This window comes from Planococcus citri, chromosome 2 (genome assembly GCF_950023065.1).
Source record: "Planococcus citri chromosome 2, ihPlaCitr1.1, whole genome shotgun sequence".
In the NCBI taxonomy this organism is placed as follows: Eukaryota; Metazoa; Arthropoda; class Insecta; order Hemiptera; family Pseudococcidae; genus Planococcus; species Planococcus citri.
In genome coordinates this window covers 8,170,366-8,197,766 of record NC_088678.1, presented here as the reverse complement: position 1 = coordinate 8,197,766, position 27,401 = coordinate 8,170,366, and the positions used below count along the sequence as shown (strand labels likewise).

At 36.5% G+C, this 27,401-nt stretch overlaps 1 protein-coding gene and 1 long non-coding RNA gene across 5 annotated transcripts; both read right to left on the bottom strand.

The window, feature by feature from the left end:
* Positions 1–27,401, bottom strand: LOC135838228 (uncharacterized). The gene is made up of 7 exons (XM_065353853.1): positions 27,279–27,401; positions 26,954–27,116; positions 26,299–26,369; positions 26,155–26,193; positions 25,921–26,047; positions 25,706–25,757; positions 1–264 (listed from the first exon to the last, which is right to left on the bottom strand). The coding sequence occupies exons 2-7, from the start codon at positions 27,105–27,107 to the stop codon at positions 93–95; spliced, it is 615 nt and encodes a 204-aa protein (XP_065209925.1). The 5' UTR covers positions 27,108–27,116; positions 27,279–27,401; the 3' UTR covers positions 1–92.
* On the bottom strand, positions 17,971–21,706 carry LOC135834468 (uncharacterized). Of its 4 annotated transcripts, none has more exons than XR_010556679.1 (6): positions 20,186–21,706; positions 19,916–20,050; positions 19,211–19,825; positions 18,937–19,137; positions 18,665–18,831; positions 17,971–18,493 (listed from the first exon to the last, which is right to left on the bottom strand). It is a non-coding gene; the product is annotated as an uncharacterized LOC135834468 (long non-coding RNA). The 4 variants fall into 4 exon arrangements; XR_010556680.1 differs by having other exon boundaries at positions 19,211–19,303; positions 19,399–19,825; positions 19,916–21,701; XR_010556678.1 differs by having other exon boundaries at positions 19,211–19,553; positions 19,646–19,825; positions 19,916–21,701.

Sequence of the window (27,401 nt, the reverse complement as noted above, 5' to 3'; positions counted from 1 at the left end):
AGATAGGTACCTACTTCGGTACATAAGTATATGATTCGATTACGATATGATAATATAAAGAATGTCTTCAATGAGCACAGTTTTGAAATTTATTATTTTAAAATTGTAAGATCGAAGAATAACTCAGTATTTGTTAATGCTCTTTTCAGGGACGTCTCTAATTCTTCCGGTTCGCCTTTGCCATCCGAAACTTCGTTCAGAACTCTTTCTATGGCGCCGGCATCTGCGTGAAAATCAGCATCCAAAGTAGACATCATTACAGCACTGAAAAGAATGAAAATAAATATACATAGTTAATTGAATGGTGATGTGAAAAACGCTTGCATCCACCTAGGTATAAATATGTAAGTATATGTAAAAGGGAATATTTTTTGCATGATAAAAAAGGGCATCATCATGTAAAGGGAGGAATTGCGCCATTTTCCGTCGATTAGGTGAGGGAAAATTGTTCTCCTTCTACCTTTCGCTCAATTCTCTTACGTAACCACGCTATCTAGCGGTTTAGTTCGCGTTAGTGAAGTGTTTCACGTTATCCGATCACAACTTCAGTCAACCACGGACTCACTAAGCGAGAGCTTAGTTTCCATTCGATAGATAGGTCGAGGTGCGGAGCCCTATCAGTACGTTCGACGTATGGAGCACGTACTTTCCACCTTATAATTACTGGGATATGAAATATCTTTTACGTAATGGACTATCGGATTGGATCGTGGTTACTCAAGAGATGAACTGCAGCATCTCTAAATTCTCTTCTTAGAGTCATTCATACTGGACCTGCCCTATCCGGCATGAATGCCCTTGTCCCTGGGTGGTGTTTTTAACACGCATTTGCGACTACATGTACTCGCTTCCTTTAAATCAAATCGTAATTCTATTTACGTAATATAATCAGACTATGTACATATAATGCTTAATAACCAATAAAGCTAATGTAACGTTATAGTCGTCCGAGTATTCATTTTATTCATATTATTCTATGTGTATCATCATCTCATATTTATCTCCGAAGAGTAGGTATACGAGGCGGTAAATCGCCAGTGCCTATCTGTGCATAGCACTAGGTATAGGTCTAACTAGGTCGTTAGAGTGAAGTTAGACCATGTAAGGCATTAGCACCGCAGGTGCAAATAAAAAGTAAATACAGTCTTTACATTTGGCGCCCAACGTGGGGCACGAGTGCCATAAATGCCATAAAATTTCCATAGGAATCACGAAGATCCAAGGACCAAATACCATCAACCAAGGTCAACTTCAACACCCACACCTACTTTTCACATGTGTGTGTTTAGTTCATAAGATGTTATTCAATAAGATTCTTGGACCATAAATCACCATAAAGAAGTCATTTACGTAAGGATTTGATCCAGCAGTCAATGGATGGAAATATGGTATCATTTATGGTCCGCATTTATTTCATATGTATTTTTACGTAATGGAAAATGAACCAGTTATTTCATCAGTTCGAGAAAAGTTCATGTTTCGAGAAGATAGGAATGCGAGTTCATTACCTATTTATCAAGCAGTGATATGGCAGTAAAATACAAGTTTCATATTTGCACTTTACTGCACGAACATTTTCGACCTATAAATAGATGGGAATTTTGACATTACATTATTTTAATGTGTTCAACAACGCGAAGTAGGTACCTACCTACGAGTCGGCGATTACATTCGAGCATTCAGCATTGTTACAACGGAATTACGTTCAAACATGTTACCATGATAACGGAGGAACGTGATTTTTGCTGAATTTTATACAATGGAAAATTGTGTTCAAGTTTTTATGGGAAAATACTAATTCTACAGGCATTGTACTCTGGCCTATATTCCCCACCTCCGAGATAATTTATCTCTCACTTTCAACGGAGCTCCGAGCAATCGATACGATATTCGAATCATTATGTCTATTTCTCTCGTATGAAGAAGTTCTCAATATCGTTTCACTTTGCGTAACTTAGCATTTGCTTTCGTTATACTTCCAAACTTACGTTTTTCGTTAGTTTTGTTACAGATACATTGTGTCTCTTGCGTAATTAATTGCGTTCCAGTTCAATTCCAGTTCCAGTCAAACGGTTCAATTATTGAAATGGATTCCAACCAATCTAATAACGTGGGAAATGTCAGCGGACAATCCAATGGTCAAAACCAAGGTAACGTTCCAGTCAATCCAAACCAGTCTGGATACTATGTTCAACCTCAAGTTCTCAATCCAAACGTGACTCAGTGGCCTCATCCTCAATACTTTGCGAGTTCCACTCAGATTATGCCTCCGAATGGTCAACCTCCGATACCATATGGAACTCCCGGTTTCTACTTTCCAAATCAATCTATGGTTTATGGTCCACCTCAACCGATCCAATATATGGCTCCTCCTCAAGGTAATCCTCAGTCGGTCCAGCCAGCTCGAGGCACTGTTCAATCTAATCCTCCAAGCCAAACTCCGAGTCAAGCCAATAATTCGATTCACTCAAATAGCAACCAAACTGGCAATACTACTGTGATTCCGAACCCAGTTGTTTCTCAACCTGGTACCTCAACTCAAAATATACAAACGAGTTCGAGTACTCAGGGGCAGAATACAAGTACCGTCCAAGCCACTCAACCTCAACCAACCCCTCAACGTATAGTGGATGGTCAGGGCCATCGCTTTCATCCTAAATCACGTAACTTTACTAAGTATCGAGAAGATCTGAAAGCCGTCAATCAAACTATAGATCTTCCAGTTACGAAAGCATGTGCGAGGTTTGTATCAGCTCGAGGGTATAAAATAGGAAAAAACGTTTCTAAAGTTCTAAACTTACGTAATAATGAAGAACAATCTCGTACCAGTCGTGCACATAATAGTTTACTAGAAGAGTTACACGAATCTATGAATAGACGCCCACAGAGTCAACCTCCTCAATACCAACCTCCTCAGCAGCAACACACTGCTACACCACCTAATATTTCCGATCAAGAGGAAAGAGAAGAAAGTGCTTTTACACTTGAGCAAACTCTGCAGTGGTGTGATTTTGACAATAGGGCTGCGTGTGAAAACATAGGCAAGGATGTCTCCAACAAAAATTTATCAATAGCTGCTATTTTAGATCCTCCTAGAAGAGAAGGCCAGGCAGTACGTCGAGTTTATAATTTTGATGCTCTTGATCATTCAATGGGATTTGATGGCGTTGAAATAACGGTTCCGACTCCAACCGAGAATACTGAGCTACAAGATCATATCAAATGGTCATTAGAATGCAACGATGATCGTATCAAATCCACTGAGGATATGCAGTTACGGATACGTTCTCTTGAAAAGGAATTGTCAGACACTAGAGAGGATATTAAAGATGTGTATAAGAGACTATCTACCCAAATCGAAAGAGGATTTCTATACTTTCGCGAAGCCATGATCAAAGATACCCGTACAATAAAGAATTTATTTCACGAATCATATAAACAAACACAACACATTAACCATGTATCATTAAGTGGTATGAGATTGGGCCTTGCTGCTACGGACGAAATGGCAGAAATCAGACCTATGTGCGAAGATTTGTTAGATGCTGCAGCTGACACTTATGAGGTCCTACAACCCATGATTAGACGTTTCAATGAGATTAGTCCAGTCCCATTATTTACTTCAAATGGTATACCTAATCCACCGCCGTCCACTCCACAACCTCAAACTACCAATCCCACAATTCCAGCAATCATGTACCCACAACCGCCACCAGTATACAATAATACGATTCCATCAAACGCTACAACATCTAACGTTACGTCAAGTGTTATACCAACTGCTACGAATGTATCAACTCCTAATAACGTTAACACCGTCAACAATGTGGTTGATTTAACTCAAGATCAAACTCCACCAGGTATTGAAATTCTTAAGGAAAGTGGAAGGTTAGCTCAGACCAAGGAAGTTATGGAAAGTATGATTAATAATTCGGGATTAATTTATAAAAAATCGAATGGAGAAGAACAAATTGTGGAATTCCAACTTGGAACGAATCATCTTATGAAGACACCTGATGCTAATCCCAGGCAACGGCAATTAAGTTATAATTTAGACATTGCAGAGAAAAATAATTACAAATTGAAATCAAAGAATATTTTCGACAACAGACATAGGTTGACCAACACCAACTTATTTGAAGTAATTTCCTTCGTCCTCAAATTTGAACAACAAATGTGTAATAAAGGTGCATCCAACTCTCAATATATTGAATTTTTCAACGAACTTTTAATTAGTGAGGCTGCCATCAACTGGAAAGATTCACTCAAAAGATCATTTGCTTTTTATTATAATCATCGTACGTCATTCATTCTAACTATGTGGAATCAACAACAACACGAATGTGCAAAAGCACACTTCCGTACAATCAATTTAGCTACCGATTCAACTAAAAGCTGGGCTCTAGATTTCCTAAAATGGTACACTATCCTGGGAGATACTAATATGACCGATGACGACCTTATTTCCACCTTACACTCAGTTGTACCTAACAATATGCAACATCATTTCGGTCTTGAAATTACATGTAATAGAGTGGCATTTGAAAAACGCATCCGAGATCTAACTATTCGACAGTTACCTACATCGTTACGACAACCCAATTCGTTACTATACCAATCTACCCCAATTCTGCCTGTTAAGAAAAACAAGAAATTCAATAAATTCGGCAAAGGTTTACAATCCAACTCCAAACCTAATCAGAACACCACTGGGGCATCCAATCAGCCAGCGGCAGGAAATTCTGGTGCTCAACCGTTTCGAACACAAGTTAATCACACGGAAATCTCCCAGCCGTCATCCTCTCAAACACAAAATGACGGAGACGATTTTCAACAACACAATGATGAAAGTTCAAAAAACGGGGAAGACTCCGATTCCTCCGACGCAGAGGAGGGGACGGGGAACAACGATCAAGAATAAATAATACATTACGTAAGAAAAAAGAATTCCCATTTTCAGAATACGAGTTTTTCGGGGATTCCTTAGCTCAAAAATTGTCTGAAATAGCCGAATGCGATGTTACGTCTTCTTCAACTTTACGTAATGACATTGCACTTCGCGATTTACTACACCAAATCAAGAACAACAAATATAATAAAAAACACGCCATTATTTCATTTGGTCAACGCGAATTAAATAGCAAATTCGTGGATTTCAGTCAATTTGCTAAACTCTCAGATCAATTAATGGCTACTCTCATCGATAAGAAATTCCAAGATATTATTGTTCTATTTCCATTAGTTTTACCACCAAAGAACAACTTGCATCAAGTACAAACCACACGATGGCATGCATTTCAGAAGTTATTTTCTGCTTTATCAAAGTTACGTAATGTACGGGTCATTTTCGAAACTTCATTAATTTTCACATCTGTTAATCCAGATCCCTACATTGATGGCAATTATATCGTTGATGAAGATATGCATGGTAACGTAAAGCCTGATATCACAAAATTCTTCAAAAACAATGCCGGTATATTCTATCCAATACAGCAACTGAACGAGAAATTGAAAGAAGTTTTCACAGATGTAGCTTCTGATTCCAGTCCGGTGATTATTCGTCCCAAATCCACGAATACCTCTGAAAAAGACAGAACCATCTACAATGAGTTATTTGAAGCCAATAGACTTAAGGAGTACGATTATTCAAAACCTAATAATTACGATCCAACGTTTGATTTACCAGTAAACGCTTTCACTATTGATTTCCGGCCACCTATACCAGAACCCGAGTATGAATCTGATTACATTATCAATGCAACACGTGAACAATTAGCAATTTGGTACCACACGTATAAAACAGCTCATCTTAACGCAAAACGAATCCATAACAAGATCATAAACACTGATGAAGATAATATCGAAAAATTAGTCGACATTGATGATCTGGAAATTGGTATCTACGATAACTCCGACGGTTTCTTCAAACACGTACCATCTTCTAACGTAATCGACCACAAATACAAGCACGACGGGAAACGTTTCATTAAATCGAAAGATCTTGAAGATAACAAACGAGTACCAGCTTCTGAAACATTAATCGTAACGAAAGAGTCAAGAGTTTTAAGTGATTATGACCTGTATCTTAAGTGTAAAAATATCAATATCAACGACTTTGAATTACCTTACACTAAATTAGTTCAAGGAGTAGCAGGTTGTGGCAAAACGACGTACATATTGAGCAAAATACTCCACGATGGATCCGACTTAGTACTATTTCCAACTAAAGAAGCTGCTATCGATTTCCGTAACCGATTAGCTAAGAAATGGGGACTATCAATAGATGATGTCGAACTTTTACGTAATTATCGAACTATTGACTCATATTTAATGCATGGGAATGATTATCAATACAAACGTATCTTCATAGATGAAGCTTTACTAGTTCATTACGGTGCAGTTTTATTCGCTATGATGAAGTCACGAGCTAAACGCGCGGTGTTGATAGGAGATGATCGTCAAATTAAATACATTAACCGTTCACCTTTGAGGAAAACACAGTACCAATTAATACCCAATCAATTAATTGATGAAAAAGAACATCTATCAACATCTTACCGATGTACACTTACTACAGCTAAATTACTCACCGATTTATACGATGGCGGCATGTATTCAACATCTGTGGTTCATTCTGAGATGGAAATCTTCGATTACTACTCAGTAGACACTATTCCACGGGTCTCTGGGGCACAATATCTTGTTTTTACGCAACACGAAAAATCTATATTGGAAAATAGAAAGTTCAAAGTCAATACGATACACGAGTATCAAGGTAAACAAAATGATCACGTTATTATCGTACGCCTCAATAAACAACGCAATCCTGTTTATGAAAGTTTATCCCACGTAATAGTAGCCCTAAGCAGACATCGTAAAAAATTGGATTACCATACCGTTGATTCTAAAGATCTGTTATCATCATTCATTCAACGAACGAGTAACTTTACAATTCACGACTATCGCAGCGTTAGAAAAGGTGATGGAGAAATTCCATGGAAAAATCATAATGAATACACGTTAGATTACCGCAATTCGAACATCAATTATATTCTAAATATTACCCAAAAAGGTGCTCAAAATGATCAATCCGTGTTATCTCAACTGGACCGAACTGAAGTAGAGATCAAAACAACAGTAGTCAGTGTAGGCATTGGGAAAGGTAGTTATCCCGCACAGCTCGACACTGGGGCAACCCCTAACGTAATCTCTGAAGAAACGGCTAAGTATTTGATGGAAAATCACTCCGAAGATATGGATTACATTCCATTATCTGAACCAGTGAGTTGTGTATTAGCCAATGAACAAATCGTAGAAACTGCTCATTACGCATTGGTACCAACCATACGATTTGGCAAACACACCTTGAAAATTCCCTTTTACGTGATGAAAAATTGTAATCAAGTATTCTTAATTGGAATGCAAACGATGATTCAACTCGGGATTGATCCTAGAATACACGAAGGAGTAGCTTACTGCCAGCCTACACCAAAACATGATATTGATTCAATACCTTTTCTAAAACCAGAAGAATACGTTACGAAATTGAAATTAAATCATGTATCAATCCAACAATCTTATCTTCCAGATACTTACATGCTATTGAATCGAGCCAATACGTTACGAAAATATTATAAGCTGCCTGAGGGTGTTACTGATACAGGTCCAGAAATTTATCTCAATCGATTACGAGCTGACTTAGATGAAGCTGTATCTGAGAACCGAATCACTCTTCAACAAGCGGATCATGCGTACAATATTTTAGCTCCATTTAAAGACATTTTCAGCAAATTTCCAGGTCGTTTCAAAGGAAAAAAGGAAAAATTGGAATTTAACATACCCGAAAAAGAAATCATTTATAAATGTGGAAAATACAATCCCTCGAAAAAAATGATGGAAGCTGTTAAACGGGAGATTCAAATTATGCTAGCAATTGACGTAATAGAACCTTCCAACTCGAGATATATTAACCCTATCGTAATCAATATCAAAAAGAACGGTGAAATGAGGATTTGTTTAAATCCGGTGGATCTTAACCCAATTTTAAATGAAAATTACAACGAAGCAGGTCTTTTGGATCGTATTATAACGGAATATGCGGAAGCCAAATTTTTCAGCACATTAGATTTTGTTGCTGGATTTTGGCAAATAGTACTTGAGGAACATTTTCGTAAATACTGCGCATTCCAAATCGATGGTAGAGTATATCAATTCATAAGACTCCCATACGGCCTAAAAATATCTTCTGCATTGTTCGTAAATCTCGTTAATGATATCATTCCAGACAGAAAGGGTATAACCAAGTACGTCGACGATATCTTACTTCGTGCAGATACCTTCGAGGAGATGTTGGAATTAATGGTTGAAGTCTTTGAAATATTACGTAAGAATGGACTCAAACTAAATGCCACCAAATCCAGATTTTTCAGAAGAACAACGGATCATCTAGGATTTGATTTGGAACCAGGCATCATCAAGAAACAATCGAAGAAAATATTGAAATTTTTAGAGTATGTCGAAAAACATACAAACAAAAAAACCGGTAAATTTGAGTTGAAAAATGCCAACGAAGTACTAGAACTAATTGGATTAACAGGACTCTACAGGCGTTTCATTCCTTGCTATCAGCAAATTTTACGTAATCTTTACAAACTAACCGAAAAAGGGGAAGTATTCGTCTGGGGACCTGATCAAGAAGAAGCTTTTGAAAAATTGAGAGCAGAATACATCAAGGACTTTGTTTTAATTTCACCTCGAAAAGGATACGATCTATACCTAGACACTTACACGTCATCTGATGCGATGAATGCAGTATTATACCAAACTGTAGAAGGTCAAGACGAGATCGTTATGTTTACAAGCTTCAGCTTTAAGGAACACCAAAAATCGTATACGTTAATCGAACGTGAGATGTATAATTTAACAAAAACAATTCGCAAACTCCAACTGTGGCTACATGGAAGAACAATCCATGTAAGAAGTGACTTAAAATCAATCGTAGCCAATTTTGAAGTAATGGCCGAAATACACCGAAAAGCGGCCATTTGGATTACACAACTAAACTGTTACAATTTGATTTACGACTTACGTAAGAAACATAAACGCTGGTTTGGAATTCAAGCTCCGGAAATTACGTTAAATTACTGCAACTTTGCCAATTTAGTATCCATCGAACAAAATGTTGGAGATAAAATCAGAGAACGTCTCATATCAAGCTTACGTAAAATTGATCAATTCCAAAAGAAGGACAAAACTTGCAAAGGAATAACGTATCGATTAAAAGTCCCTGATGAGAGATTAAACCAACGTGATTTAGAAGCTAAGAAAAGATTAGCTATGCGATTCTCAATACATACTCAAAACGGCAAAGAAATCTTGATGTTCAATAACAAAGATGAAACAGTAGTTCCAGTTCTCCCTGATGAACTTTTCACTGATACGATGACACATCTACACGAAGTATTTGGACATGTAGGTGCGAATAAACTGGACACTTTATTCCGACGAATGTACTATTCTGCGAACTCAAAACATTACGTACGTTACCTTACTAGTGCATGTTTATACTGTAAAGCAAATAAGAATTACGGTATGAAGAAACCAATTGAATTTGCTTACGTTAACGCATATCGACTAGCAGACGTCTTATCAGTTGATTTATTAGGTCCTATTGCCAACGAGTCAGATGAACCAAAATACGTATTCGTAGCCAAGGATGTTTTCTCTGGAAAAATATGGCTACGATTACTAATTAGTATTAAACAAAAAGCAGTAGCCGATACGATGGAAGAAGTTATTAAAGAAATCATTACGTTAGGACATAAAATACGAAAAGTAAACACTGATAATGCAGTACAGTTCAAGAACAATATCTGGAAGAAGTTACTCAAACGTTATCGTATTCAAAATGGAAAATCAACTCCATACAATCCTCAATCGAATATTGTAGAAAGAACGATGAGATTAATTGGAGAACATCTTCGAGTAAAAATCAACCTTGATAGTGATGGAGCTTACACCCACCATGGTTGGCATCAGCATATCAAAACCATCGAAAATGAAATTAATCATCGTCCAAATGAAGTTGAAATAATCCCAGATGAATTGTGGCAATTACCAGGATTTGAAACCGGCCTACCTGTAAATTATATACCTATCAATGCCAAATTTGAATTAAAAGCTACCAGACGTAAAATTAAGGAAAAGATTTTACCTTCGGTAACCAGTGCTGAGCTTATGGAAACACCATTAGATATGCTAAATGATGTATACATTGCCAGCGATGGATATGTGTGGATTTTTGTAGATGGAGCCTGCGCTGATAACGGAAGCGAAGACGCAGTAGCCGGCATCGGAATCTGCTGGCATCCAGAAGGTACTAAAAACGTATCTGAAAGAATCAATCACGAAAAATACATCAACACGAATAACTTAGCCGAATTAATAGCACTGAAAACTGCTATGGAAATAATGTTACGTAATAAAGTCACCAAATTATTGATATTTTCGGATTCGCAATACCTTACTACTGCAATCAACACAGAATACAATAAATGGAAAGCTAATCAATGGAAAAATTCGTCAAACAAACCTGTGTATCATAAAGAATTATTTGAAGAAATCGTAGCATTAAAGATACAATTTGAACATTTCCAACTCCATCACACGTATGCAAGACAGACCGACTACGGAAATTGCATAGCTGATCAGTTGGCTCGTAAAGCTGTATATACAGATGATTTTGACGATTCAAGGATTGATGAGATGACAGATCATCAAGCACTAATCAATCTAAACGCAGAAAAACGTAAATTAAAACGACAACAAGAAGAACAAAAGTTCAATGATAAACGAGGAGATTTACGATTACACCAACCTGGTGAACTTGTAATGATCACGAATCACAAGCAATCTTCATCGGATAAAGGAACAACTGAAAAGTTATACACGAAACGTTCCGGTCCATACCTTATAGTTGTACGAGCTGGAAAGAATTGTTATGAACTAGTGCATATCAAATTTAGTGAAGATAAAAAACTGATAAGCGTTAGACAAATTATATCATACCTGACATTACACCAACAGGAAATGCTGCGTAAAGAGCCTAAACTCCGTTCGAAGTTCAATAACAGAACGCTGGAGCAAAAAATGCTGGAATTCACGAACCAAAAGGAACTACTAGAGGAATTTGTTGCTAAATCTTCAACCAAACAAGCCAAAGATAACAACGATGAATTCAAAATGATAAAACGAAGCTTACCTAATAATCTGTCGACTGATAAGCAATCTGAATTTGACTCAATCCTGAAAGAAGTTGTCAAAAACGACACAGAACGAAACTTGATCAAGTCCACTGCTAACCAAAGATACAACCTACGAAAACGGAATAAAAAACTAAATTATGATGAGAGTATTGCGCATGTTTCAACCAAACAATACAGAAAGAGGTTTCTAGCTATCAATTATCTCGTTGTTAAAATCCTCTCTGACACTCAACGTACTAACTTCATCAAGTTATATTCGTCTGTGCGAAAACCTGAGTGAATTTTTCAAAATTGATTTTGTTTTGGTGTTCACTTACGTAATACCGATTGAACGTGTTGAATTTCACTTGCGAAAAATTCTTCCAGTTTCCAGTTCGTTATTATTTACGTAAATTGTTCCAGCAATATCAAGGTAACGTAATCTCATATACATATAATTAACATCGTTACAATTACGTTATGGAAGTTTGACCGCATGTGTAAATCCACAGATGGCTGACAACTCGACGAATGATTATTCCATCTCGCTTCCAACATGTGGCATTTGTAAGTTTGCCCTCCTGCCAACTCAAGCACTCGTGAGGACTTCATCATGTTCTCATGTGCTTCATGAACGTTGCCGTAAGGAAATAATCTATGACTTCGGACCTGAATTCCGCATTCCTACGCCTTGTATGGTGCCTATGTGCACTGGGCAGTTGGATGATCGAACCATTTATCCAGTGACTTTTACGGTGCAACGGTTTCCTCTATTGATCGACGAATCGGAGTACCTAGAAAGCATGATAGATCTCGAGCGACAGCTGTCTGAACTACATGTTGAGCATACAAACATCCGCAGAGAGAGAAGTCAACTAATGATAGAGCTTCACGAAGCTAATCATCGAAACTTACTTACTGAACGTAGAGAAGCTAATACGATTAACGAATTGCGACTACAGATTGAGCAATTATCAATAGAAGCACCAAGAACACAACGTAACGAAAACAGACCCTGTGACAATCGGAACGTACTTGCCGAATGCCATCATTTCTTACCAAGGACTTTACGTAATGTAATGGAAGTAATCCGGGAACTAGATTTACATATCTGTACAAAAATACCTCAGACGTTAATGGATTCCAACTCATTCGAACGAGATCACGATTACGCTTACGTTACGAGATACTTAGCAAATTCGCCATCTGGCAGCACTACGACTTACTTCCTAAACGGCGTCATGTGCATGGGCGATGGCCTAGTACACGACTTAGTGGATTTAGCGATTACCAATAATCAAGAAAGAAGAAAAAGATGGAGGACTAACTCATTATCCAGAGCCGGAATCACAAGAAAAACATTAATCGAAAACATCGACAAATATTTGATCAGAATACCGCGATCGATTCTAATTTCTTTCGGCGAAGCGCAAATCGACGATGCGGCAAGAAAGCATGAAACCTACGACGACATCAAGGCGATAATAAAACATCTTATCTACCGCGGCGTTAATCAAATATTCCTAACACCTATACCGAACAGAAGAGTTGGATCAATTAATCACCGTGCAAGAAATTGCTACAGGGCATTTCTACAAAATCAAGCAGATGGTGTTATCGTACACTACCTACGAGGGCTGGAAGAAATCATTGATGAGCAAATTCCAGATTACGTTATCGGGTCCCAATCTCTAGTATTGTCACCAGAAACACATCTACAGATAGCTTTATTCTTAATCGAACGATTTGTTGCACACGCAGACTAAAGAAATCTCTCATCACTTTCACGTAATAAATTTAGTTCAATAATCAATCTAGAAATAGAAATATCATTATTCTTTATGTTATAATTACCAACTGTTTACTCTACGTTTTATTTACTTTGTAAAATGGATGATAAGAAGACAACGGGAAAATATCGATTCACATTACGTAAGATAAACCTGTAATAAGAAGAAATATATCAATTTTAGTTATTAGTTATAATCTATATCAAGAAGAAGAATAAAATTATCATTTTCCTTACCTGTGTCGAATTATTTTGATAACATACGTGTTCAACTTATAACCTGAGTAAAGATGACAAAAGTCGAATATCATTCTCAAATTAAGGAGAAGTAAATTTTAATTCATCACTGCAAATTTCAACAACCACTCGTAAAACAAAAATTACAACATACAAAAACATTCAAAGTAGTTATCAGCTGAGAAACCATTTTTCAAAACACATGAAAGACAGTGGTGGGGATCTTTTCCGTAAACCAATCAGAAATGTCTTCTAACACATTTCAAAAGTAAACAACTAGTTGAATGTGTTTTGTCCGAATTTGAGTAACTGTTGTTTCACCAAAGTAAATTAAAAACTTATTAAAACACTGTGTTAAACCATAACTGGAGTATTCTAACCGGTAACATCGTTTATAGTGGCGATTTTAATATCGTGTCGAAATGAACAGAGACAAAGAAATGGATCGAGAAGGTAAGCTTCAACAATCACTAAGATACCAAAGTAAATGATCAATAAACCAACATTAAACACGTGAAAATGTTCAACAGACGTAAAGCCGAAAGTATACCGCGAATTAATGTCAGCAGCCGAACCAATTCAAAATCTAATGACCGAATATGGTAGAAGAAATATCGAACTAGAAAAATCAATCGCAATGAAGAATGATAAAATCGCGACATTGGAAAAAGACCTAACCCGAATGGAAAAACGGTTCCACCTAAACGATCAAGAGCTACGTAGTACAGAAAAAGGTTACAAGATTTTAGCAGACGATTTCCGAAAAGAAAAAATGTTCCAAGAGAATTACCGTCAACAATTGGAGAAGAAGCTAAAAGACAGAGACGAACGATTACGTTATGAAGAAGGGGAGAAAATCAAACTCGAAAAGCGAATTGCATACCTAGAATCAAAGTTGAAAGAAACCGAACGCGAATGTAATCAATTAAGACAAAAATTCAACGATGAGTATACAGAATCACGTAATACAAATCGAGAAAAGTACTCACAAGAAATCACGTCATCGTCGAAACAGCATCATGAATCCAGTAGGAAAAGAAAGATACATAGCGACGAAGAATCCAGCCGTGAAAACCATAAACGCAAAAGCGAAGAAAATCGAGAAAAGCCACGATTACGTTATATTAACTACAACCCGGTGATGTACTACGAAGGAATACTCTTCCATGGCAGTAAAGTAAAGACGCAGATGCCTATCGAAATCGACGTATTTTCTTTAATGAAAGACTGCAAAAAGCGAGGCTTCCAGTTTAATCAGTCATTATTACGTAACGAAGTAGAAGACTTCCATTTCGAATGTCAATGGGATTACGTATCTACGTATCTACACAAAGGTCCAAAAGGAAACATCATACGTTTATTTTACATCAACAACTACCTCACAATTGGCGACAGTTTTTTGTATGCCACAGTACGTCAAGGTTTACACAAGAACAAAGTTATGCAATCAATTTACGTCGGTAGCGAACTAGGAGGAGGAACTCTGTCTCCAGGACAAATTAAAAGACAATTAGCAGAAAACTTACGTTATATTACAAGCAAAGTGATGATATCATTCGGCCTACACGACATCGACACTGAAATTTACCAAAATGCATTGAATAACACTCGACAAACATTGGATCTAATTATCAAAATGGGAGCGAAACAAATCATTGCATTCCCGCCAATCGAACCATTTCAAGATGAAGAAATGCAGAAAAAAATTACGTGGTTCAAAGACTGGTGGAGAAATATTGGAAAAGAATATCCAGATGTAAAAATTGAATATCTTGAAATAGTAGAAGAACTTAACATCAAATATCCAAGACCGACTTTCATAGACTCTCGCCGAAACGTGTTTATTATGCCGCAGGCGTATTTCGAAGCTGTAAAATACCTCGCACCAAAGATTCATATGTAACTAACGTAATAAAAAGGGTCGAAGTTTACTATACGATGAATATATCCAAATGGCTCGTTAAACCAAAATTCAACATACGACCTGTTAGGTTATCTCTGTACTAATGGGAGAATCAAAATTTACGTTACAAAAATCACTTCATCAAGAAAAATCATTACTCGAAGAAATTCGGATATTCTACTTACAGAAGTCGATTGTAAAATAAATATTTTTTAGCCGAAGAAGAGGCATTTCATGTAATGTTTACTACATATGATTTAGTTGTAAGAATTTGTTACCACATTTGTTCATTTCTTGTCAAACCGAAGATGTATTCTTGTTATTACGTTAGAATTTATTTTGTTTGTGAATCATTTAACCATTTATTTACCAAACATAAAATAATCAAGAAGATCAACAAAATTCAAATTATTTCATCGGCACCACACCCACCAAACATAGGCAAATGAGATATTCGCCACAACATCACCTCTCTAGATGAAATAGATAATAAACAAAACATTGAAACACATTGTGTAATCAACCGTAAAGAAAATAAGTAAGACATAATGTGCTTTGTGATGACATTTAATTAATTCAACGTGAAATTTTAATGATATCTGACAACAATAACAAAGAAGAACGACAGAAGGTGAGCACCACGCCATTACAAGTTTACTAAGTAGAAATTGATTAACTAATTACTGACCACTGTATAATTTCCAATAGTGTGACCGAAGAAAAAGCTGATAATCCAAGAATTTAATTCGATACGAATACGACAAAATTTTCCAATCTACAGAATAAGAATGGCGAGCAAAATGATAGACGATTCGTTAGACCTAACCGAATATGAAGCGAGCGTCAAAATGCCGATATGTGCAATATGCTTACTACTGATACTGGACGATGAATACTCAAAAGGCATAGCAGTCCTCGATCGGTGTCGACACATTGCACATCAACGATGCGTTAACCTGATGACCTGTGTAATCATCAGCTGTGAGGAAAAAGAAAATCCAGGGAGATGCCAGATCCCTAAATGCAAAGAAATCTTCGAAGTGGAGAAAACTCGTGCAATTAGGATAGCAACCGACGATATGGCAAGCGTCATTGCTCGATATGTAAATTACAATCGTAACCTGAAACTCCAACTTAATGAATTAGAACAAACAGTTGAGGACCTACAGCAGACGATTAACACCCAAGGCAATGATTTAGACCAGAGAGATTTTCGGATACGAAACATGGAAGAAGATTTAGAAGGATTTAGAAAGCTTTTGTTCGACAAGGAAATGAAACGCGTTTACGAAGAAATGAAAAAAGAAGACGGAGTCAAGCTAGGAGATGAGTTGAAATTCGAAGAAGATCAATTCGGACACAATCCTCACCTACGAGACGTGATGAAAACCGAAATTATGACTATAACGTTGGAAAACCCTCAACCATCAGCGTCAGGATTAAATAACGTAACGCAATCAACTTCGGAACGCTTGCATCAGTCCATTTTGCACCCAAACAACGTAATAACAATTGAAAACGACATCGAACCCATCTATATCGAACCATATCAACATTGGAAAAACTTAAAGGACAACAACAATTTTTATTACGTAACGTTCAAAGATCCGATTGAAATAAGACCGATGGTGATGCACAACAGAAAAACCTACGACATACCGATCGAATACAACATCAACGAATTACGAAGAGAATACTTCAGGAAAGGATTTTATTTCAACAGTGACGTAACAACACGATATTCTGAACGATTTACCGACAAAATTCAAACCGATTTTATCACCCAATATACGTACAAACACCCTCGCGGATATAACGTTAAATGCTATTTCATGGGAAACTATATGATGGTCGGCGACGGGGCACTCTGCGCCATGGCTTGGGAAGGCCTATACGAAAACAAGCCTCTACGGACAACTATGATGAATTCATTACTACTGACAGGCACGCTATCCCCGAAGAAACTAAAAAACCATCTCATACATGCTATTAGACAATTGCCTCCCATGTTAGCAGTCTCCATCGGAAACCACGACGTCAGAAAAGAAATCTATCGTAACGTAATAAAAAACACGAAGCAACTACTACACCTAATGATCAGCAAAGGTGCCAAGAGGATTCTACTGATACCCATGATCTATTCCTATGCAGCCATGGAGAAATATGCGCTAAAAGCAGAGCAGTTTAATAAATGGTTAAAGGAAGAGGCGGTGAAAATAAAAGGCGCAGATCTTATTTATATGGAGCAGTTCGAAGAATTATACCAGAAGCACCCGATCCCATATTTTATAGATCGTCAAGAAAATATCTTCCCAACATATACGGCGAACTATGAAATGGTTTCTTTAATAGCAACAGATATACACGATGAAAGCGAATTATTCCTGACTCAAGTACCCGAACAACCTGATACGATAACAGAAGAAAGATACAGAGAATACGAAGAACGCATCGGTATCGAGACATTACGTAATGCATAATTAGCGTAATAAAGTATATCCAAAACGAGAATATATCGTGTAAACCTATACGAGAATGTGTATATGCTATAAGACTAACGTAACAGCTAAGCAATTCCAGCAGTCGTGGAATAAGCTATGCGATTTACATTTAAAGGATATCCTGCATGTATACTATTAATATAGTAATTATTAAGATAACGTAACGCATCTAATAATTCCAGCAGTCGTGGAAATTTCAATGATGTTCCTTATTAATGTCTTAAGTATTCGTCGAAGGTTCCTTTATGTTTTTACTCGTTACTTATTTTATAGGAAATAAAATAAAAATTATCATCGTGAGAGCAAATTTCATTTATTTAAAGAGCAATCTCATTCGTTAGCACAACTCTAACAACACACAGCAAAATCGTACAAAGTGTTCGAACAAAATAAAAAAACCAAACATGAAATAACGTGAAAAATAAAACCACAGTTAAAGAAGTTACAGTGAGACATTGAGACAACAAATGGTATTTTATTTCGTAAAGGTACAACAGTTTAGTAAAGTTCAAAAGTTTAATGCTACCAAGAAGTTATTACAAATAACACATCGAAAATAATCCACCAAGACAACAGTTACACGTAAGTACAAAACAATACATCAATAAAATATGTATAAAGTACATTGGATTACAATATAAAACGTCCAACAGACTCTCAGACACGTGTAGCAAATCATCGTGATTGGCCAAAGAAAAACTTTCATCTTACGTAATCCGAATTCGATTATTTCCAAGCGTATCCAGTTCCGTTCAATCCTGGGCTCCAGATTTCATCTTCGTAACGTAATTCATGGAAGAAAAGCCGTATTCTGAACCAACTAGGAAGAAAATGGAAGCAATACGAGTAAACATCATTACTTGTTCAAGCTGCAACAAATCACTTGGGCAAGGCCCAGACCAAGACCGGACAAATACGAAATTAAAGCTAACTTCGTGTAGACATATCTATCACGAAAAATGTCTAACCAATCTGTATATGGCTTATGCACCCGGGACTGAAAAATGCGTATTCTCTAACTGCAATACATCACTGATTCTTGCATCTGACGTCGAGATACAAGCAAATAACATCCAAATTACGACCGTAAAAGATGATTCAACGTCACCGGCGACTTTAGTAGAACAACTATGGAAGTTACGCAAAGAGAACCAAGAGCTGAAAATAGAAAATAACGATTATATGAACGAAGTCGCTAAATTAAACTCTGACGTAGAACATCTAAATGATCGAGTAAAAGCATCAGTAGAAAAAATCATATACCTGAAAAAATGTGAACCAATCGATAACGTAACACCGGAACACAAGTATGACAATCCGATCGATGAATTTATACAACCTTTAAGCGATGAAGAACAGAACCCGGCAGAATCAACATCTAACGAAAAAGAAATCGATGAATCGCAATTCGAACCGAAATACGAAGACACATCGGACGAGGATACGAATTGGAAACATGAACATCTACAAAAAGAAAAAACAGATGAATTCAAAATCCCGCTGGTTAAATCAACTATTACGAAAACAGCAATATTACCTGCTAAATCTTCACCGAAGAAATCATCACCGAAAAAACTATCATCGCCAACCAAAACCAGCAAAACTATGATTCAAATACGCCGCAAGTCTCCTGAAAGAAAACCGATTAATACAAAAAATCTAAAAGTAATACTTAAGCCATCAGGTTCACGATATGTACCAAGAACGCCTTTACGTAATACTCACCGACGAAATGCTATCAATCGATATAGAACGAAATATGAACAGAATAAGTTCGAGTCCATTATAGATAACAACCAAACTCGTAGCCCTCTCAAGCCAGGACATTTTGGAGCGATTCGTGACGTAAAAAATTACCGAAATCGACTAACAATCTCGACCTATGACAAAAAAGAACAAGTAGTTCATTTACCGGTAACCAGAAAGATTTTTCAAGAAGAAATCAGAAGAATGACACTAAAAACATCCATACCTGATGAATTCGGTTCGACGTGTAGAAAGTTTCGATATAACCTATACACAACCGGAGCTACACTTACGTTACGAAATAAAGGAACGGAGACTATTTTCTTTTTGCAGCAGTACTGGATGCTGGGCGATGGCCTGGTACATCAAATGGTCCATTTTGCGATAGCCGGTGATCAAGCTTATACTGAAAAATTAGAATATAACGATTACGTAAATGGTTTTATATCAACAACAGATCTAAATAGATCAATTTCAAAAAACGTAACAAAATTACCTAAAAAGGTGCTGATATCGATAGGTCATAAAGATCTTCATGAAAACGCCAACGAAGAAAAATTGAGAGACGATTTTAATGCGCTGATCAAGACGTTGAGTACTTCAGGCGTAAAGAAAATCTATGTCATACCACCTATAAAACACACGGTACATAGTGATAAAACGAAGAAATTTAGAAATTGGCTAGAAGCTATCAGCATTTCGAAGAAAGATACACATAACACAAACTATATAAAACAGCTTGAAAGCATACTAGATCGAACGTTACCGGAAAAGATAGTCGATAAGTGTCCTTTTCTTGATCACCGTATCATTCTGGAGGCTGTTTTGGGTTTACTACCTCTTCTTGCTGAGTAAACATCTGTAAATACGAAATCACGTTACAAAGTATCGAAAATCTAGAACCTTATCAACCTTACGTAATTCATACTTCCCGGAATGAAACAGACATTGCAACATGAAATCGAACTACAGCTCATCACATGGAACCTGAAACAATAAATAAATTCATGTTAGTCATAGAATAGAATAACGTAATAATGTACGAAATTCATACATACTGTAATAGTCAATAGTTTTCACCACTAATGTATGTCCATTAAGCACTTTTGATTTGCCTTCGGTACTTTGATTCATACGATGCAATGTGACTTTTCTTTATTTTATACAGATATACTGTTTAGACATTATTTCACTTTATTTTACGTTTATAATCTTTAATTTTTCCAGAAGTTGGATACATTTTTTTTTATCTTCTTCTTCTACATTTTTTTTTTATTATTACTGCTTTTTACTGTATCACAGTTGATAAGAAGATGTTTATTTTATTATTTTGTTTATTTTATTTATTTCAATAGCAACATGTAAACACCCGGGGCAAAGGATAGGGCACATAGGACATTCTCCCTTTTTAGTTGTTAGAGTGGTTACATATTCCTATAAGTAATCACTCGGGGCAATGTAAAGGGAGGAATTGCGCCATTTTCCGTCGATTAGGTGAGGGAAAATTGTTCTCCTTCTACCTTTCGCTCAATTCTCTTACGTAACCACGCTATCTAGCGGTTTAGTTCGCGTTAGTGAAGTGTTTCACGTTATCCGATCACAACTTCAGTCAACCACGGACTCACTAAGCGAGAGCTTAGTTTCCATTCGATAGATAGGTCGAGGTGCGGAGCCCTATCAGTACGTTCGACGTATGGAGCACGTACTTTCCACCTTATAATTACTGGGATATGAAATATCTTTTACGTAATGGACTATCGGATTGGATCGTGGTTACTCAAGAGATGAACTGCAGCATCTCTAAATTCTCTTCTTAGAGTCATTCATACTGGACCTGCCCTATCCGGCATGAATGCCCTTGTCCCTGGGTGGTGTTTTTAACACGCATTTGCGACTACATGTACTCGCTTCCTTTAAATCAAATCGTAATTCTATTTACGTAATATAATCAGACTATGTACATATAATGCTTAATAACCAATAAAGCTAATGTAACGTTATAGTCGTCCGAGTATTCATTTTATTCATATTATTCTATGTGTATCATCATCTCATATTTATCTCCGAAGAGTAGGTATACGAGGCGGTAAATCGCCAGTGCCTATCTGTGCATAGCACTAGGTATAGGTCTAACTAGGTCGTTAGAGTGAAGTTAGACCATGTAAGGCATTAGCACCGCAGGTGCAAATAAAAAGTAAATACAGTCTTTACAATCATTACGACAACCGACAAGCATTGTTTCGTTCATAAAAGATGAATGAACGACAAAAAGTGATTAAGTTCCAGGTGCCCAGTTTTTTTTTGAAGAAACTATATCTTTCTCGAACCACATAATGGCTCCTGGAGAAATCCAAAAATTGTGCCAGAGGTTCCGAAATGGCCAGAAATTCTGATTTTGAAAAGTTTTTTCATAACACATAAAAATTTTAAAATTAAACTAGTATCTTGCTTTAATTTAATAAAAAATTACTAGGGAACCTCTTGAGGTGTCCGCCTCCGATTTGAATGGGACCGCGATTTTTGAAAAGAGCATGTTCTAAAACCCCCAAATCCAAATTTTCAGCTGCCCAAGTTCATTTTTCGAGTTTTGGCGAATTTTTGAAAATCCAAAATTGACTACCTACTACTTACGTACTTTAGTGATTTATGCTTTTCTTAAAAAAGTACGTACATGATCAGTAAAAATGTTCAAAATAAATAAGTCCTAAAACTGATATTATCCCCCCAATTCCAAATTTCGCCATTTCCAGCCATTCTGGAGCCTCCAGTGCAATTTTTCAATTTCTCCAGAATTTTCAGTTTGCTCCAGAAGGCTTGAATATGAAGTTGGGCAGCTAAAAATCGAGTTGTGTGTTATACTCGAGCTGTTTAACGAATTTATTCACATTTGAGCCAATTCTGGGGGGGGGACACCTCAAGAGTCAAGAGTGGGTTTTTGACCAACTCTCTTCATAATAAAAATATCCAACAATTAAAGGGAGGCCCAAGAAAGGCTGGAAATGGCGAAATTTGCTCTCGTGTGGTTAATTAATGACAAAATACAGCGATTCACGCAAATTTCAAAAATTTTCTCACAAACGAGGAATTTTTGGTTTTCGGATACCTGTTTTTATTTTGAAAAAATGCTGGTCAAAAAACCACTTTTGAGGTGTCCGCTCCAGAATCGGCTCAAATGTGGATAAATTCGTTAAACAGGTCGAGTATAACATACAACTCGATTTTTAGCTGCCCAACTTCATATCCACGCCTTCTGGAGCATATTGAAAATTCTGGAGAAATTGAAAAATCGCGCTAGAGCCTCCAGAATAGCTGGAAATGGCGAAATTCGCCCTCGTGGGCTTAGTTCACGACAAAATACTGCGATTCGCGTAAATTTCAAAAATTTTCTCGCAAACGGGAAATTTTTGATTTTTGAATATTTTTATTTTGAAAAAAAGCTGGTCAAAAAACCACTCTTGAGGTGTCCGCTCCAGAATCGGCTCAAATGTGGATAAATTCGTTAAACAGTTCGAGTATAACACACAACTCGATTTTTAGCTGCCTAACTTCATATTATTCAAGCCTTCTGGAGCAAATTGAAAATTCTGGAGAAATTGAAAAATCGCACTGGAGGCTCTAGAATGGCTGGAAATTACGAAATTTGGATTTGGGGGATTAATATCAGTTTTAGGACTTATTTTGAACATTTTTACTGATCATGTACGTACTTTTTTTAAAAAAGCATAAATCACCAAAATAGTCAATTTTGGATTTTCAAAAATTCGCCAAAAATCGAAAAATGAACTCGGGCAGCTGAAAATTTGGATTCGGGGGTTTTAGAACATGCTCTTTCCAAAAATCGTGGTCCCGTTCAAATCGGAGGCAGACACCTCAAGAGGTTCCCTGGTAAGTTTTTATTAAATTGAATCAAGATATACGAGTACCTACCTAGTTTAATTTTAAAATTTCTATGTGTTATGAAAAAACTTTTCAAAATCAGAATTTCTGGCCATTTCGGAACCTTTGGCACAATTTTTGGATTTCTCCAGGAGCCATTATGTGGTTTGAGAAAGATATAGTTTCTTCAAAGAAAAAAAACTGTTTTTTTTTTGGCTTTAAAAAATCCATTAATTTGCTTAATAGAGCGGGAAAATAACGTAAAAAAGCGAGGGCGAAAAGGAAAAAATTGGCACATCAATTTTTTCTTCGAGAATGTGTTCAGATGGACCCCCTTAACTATCAAAAAAAAAACCGACCCTCCTACCCCTGGAGCTAATTTTTTTAGGGAGCTAAAACCGGTTGCGATTCACGTTTTTTACGTTTTACTCCGTAAATATTAGGTTTACGATAAAAACTACCATGACAAAAAATGTTCCCCTTCAAATTCTCGATAATTTGATACTACTCTCGATACCCATCCCTCAAGGGGGGAGCCTAAAAAAGGGGTGGAAAGAGTAGGTGTTTCAAAAAAATGTAAGTCCAGTAAATTAATCAAAATTACCACTTAATATTATTCGTTTGCGCTCAATTTTTTTTTACAAAGTCTACACACCCAACTACTAATCAAACCACCATTGATTGGTCTTCAACCCTCCCCGGGGGTTGGTGGGGGGGGGGGGGGTTGCTTGATTTTTCAAGTAACACTCAACTGAATCATGTATTCGAAAAACGAATGTGGACGTGCGATATATCGAAGAGTATGTTTTCGCGGTCGCTGAATACGAATATGAACTTATTTTCTGGGTCTATTCCCTCAAAGCCCCTCTGTGCCGCAAAAAGTGGGTCAAAATTGTGAAAAATCGCGAAAAGTCGAGTGATATATCGAATGGTATGTTTTCGAGGTCGCTGAATACGAATATGAACTTATTTTTTGGGTCCAACCCCTCGAAGCCCCCCTGTGCCCCAAAAAGAGGGTCAACATTTTGAAAAATCGTGATAAGTCGAGTGATATATCGAATTGGTAGCCTACTCACTTGTTCTGTTTTTAAATCAGAAGCTTTGCGGGGTTGGGGGCAAAAAATAATACCATATTCGTACTCAACGACTTTGAAAACATATCATTCGATACATATATCACTCGACTTAATCGCGATTTTTCAAAATGTTGACCCTCTTTTTGGGGCACAGGGGGGCTTCGAGGGGTTGGACCCAAAAAATAAGTTCATATTCGTACTCAGCGACCTCGAAAACATACTCTTCGATATATCGCACGTCCAGATTCGTTTTTCGAATACATGATTCAGTTGTGTGTTACTTGAAAAATCAAGCACCCCCCCCCCCCCACCAACCCCCGGGGAGGGTTGAAGACCAATCAATGGTGGTTTGATTAGTAGTTGGGTGTGTAGACTTTGTAAAAAAAAATTGAGCGCAAACGAATAATATTAAGTGGTAATTTTTATTAATTTACTGGACTTACATTTTTTTGAAACACCTACTCTTTCCACCCCTTTTTTTAGGCACCCCCTTTGAGGGATGGGTATCGAGAGTAGTATCAAATTATTGAGAATTTGAAGGGGAACATTTTTTGTCATGGTAGTTTTTATCGTAAACCTAATATTTACGGAGTAAAAAACGTGAATCGCAACCGGTTTTAGCTCCCTAAAAAAATTAGCTCCAGGGGTAGGAGGGTCGGTTTTTTTTTGGTAGTTCAGGGGGTCCATCTGAACACATTCCCGAAGAAAAAATTGATGTGCCAATTTTTTCCTTTTTAAAACTGCTATTTGCCCGGTCTATACCTAATAAGTATTAAGTATTATTGAAGTAGTATATAGGTATGCATTAATGAAAAGATATCTGCATAAATCAATTAGCAACACAAGCTTGCAAGCAAATGAATCAATTTAATGACCTACAACACATGTGGTACTGGTAGCGATAGGGTTAGGCATAGGGTATTAGAAGCAAAGAGGTCTCAGATTCGAATCCCAAATAGGAGTAGGAATTTTAGTTACGTATCTTAGGCAGGAAAAATCCGAAAAAATGAGCAAACCCCATATCTGAAGAGAAAATGTACAAATGTGCACATCTTCCCCTCTTTTTTGATTTTTAAAATACAAATTTTCAAATGGTAACCGTTATTTAATTCAAATACGTTGGTCGCGTATGAAACAGCGTAATAATAATATGCTAAAGCAGAAAAAAGGGCAGAAATATGTGCGCGAACGCCAGTGTAAGTTGGTCGCGGATGCGACGGCATGAGCAGAAAAGTAAAGGCGGAAAGTGCCGGAATTCTGCTTGCGTTTTTATTGGCGGATTGGCAGATTTTTCCCCACTTGGGTCAAGGTATAAAGTTCATTCAAGTACTCACTCAGAAAATCGAATATATGCTGCTAAAGACTTCTCACATTTTTCATCCATATCTGTAACATAGAATGGATTTCTTTTGTGAAATTATAAATTCATAACTAGGTACAATAATTTATATACTCGTATGTCTAGTAATGTAAATTATGTAATTGTTTCATAACAAATTATTTTTTCAGACTGATTATTTACTTATATAAGTCTGTATAAAACTCTTACTTTTGGTCATTCGGTAAGTTTGGAATAGGTGAATTAAAAGAAATTGCCTGTTAGGTTTAAATTCAGGAAGTTTTTCAAGCAGGAATTCGTAAATTTTGCGAACTTGTATTGTACCGTCAGCATCAAACTAAACACAGAGAAACGAAAATTTTTTCGGCTATCTGAATTTTTCATATAGGTACCTACCTACTTCTGTCTAGACATATTTCAAGACCAATCAAGGAAAATACTCACGAATCCAAGTTTCTCCAGATTACAGTTCAGATTACACCACTAAAATTGATTACATAAATAAATATGATTTTCATTTTCTCGAATATTTAAAAATAATTAGAGTGAATAAATGCAAGTTATAGACTATCTGAGTAAGATACCTACTTCTTTTGCATGGATATCTTCTGGAACGGTTTCTCCTTTGATGGTCATTCTTGCTACTCTTAATCGCGAATCTGAAATAGCATGGTTAATGATCAACCTTTTGTGGAAGTAAGTAATTGTATTTTCTGGTAATTTTCGGAATTTTTCATATCGAAAATACAAAAATAGTCACCTCAGTTTTTTGATTCGTTAATCAGCACAAAAAGTTACACTTGGGGTAATTTTTTCAGAATTTTTGGGCGTGGACGTGCCATGGAGAAATATCATTTTGAAAAATTTTCAGCCAATTTTCGGCGCTCAGAAAAGAAGCAACACTAGATTTTCAACCCAAAAAAAAAACTACTTGAAAATTTCAAACGTGCACCATTTGTAGTTTTCAAGTTAACCCCTCTCAAATCTACAATATCGCCATACATTTTCCTTAAAACTTTGGGTACCCCTGTCTCCCCAGCAAATATTAACATTGAAAATATTTTTTTAAATCACCGATCCCAAGTGCAAAAAGATCGGCGTTTGGACATAGAATGGGCCCATTAATTAGTGACATCACAATATCTTAATTTATTTCTCCATGACTTGATCAACTTTTCAAAAAATTTCCACATCAAGCCATAATATGGACTATTAAAACATAAGTATTTAACAAAGAAATTACCTTCAGAGACTGGATACAGCCTGTTACAATATTCGGCGACTTCTTCTTCTTTCTTTTCTACTTTTTTGTGAATTTCAACCTGTTCTGAATCTAGCTGCCCTAGCACAAATACTAAGGCAGAACTGAACACCGCTGCGAATACGATTGATTTCATGGCGAATTTCTATTCGGAAAAAAAATCGACGATAAGGTTTAATACTTTAGAGCCATTGCCTATGTATTGTAAAAAAAAAAAAAAGGACTAAAGAAATATGTAAACTCATTTTCTAAAAATGAAAAAAAAAAAAAAAAAATATTACATAAAAATCAAACCATGTACATTTACCTTTGCAAAAAATACTCTTTAAAAAATGAACAATTTTTTTAAATTAAATTATTATAACTTTTAAAACAAAAATTAGCACCTATGAATTATTAAAAGATATAACAAGACAAGAGACTTTCACGA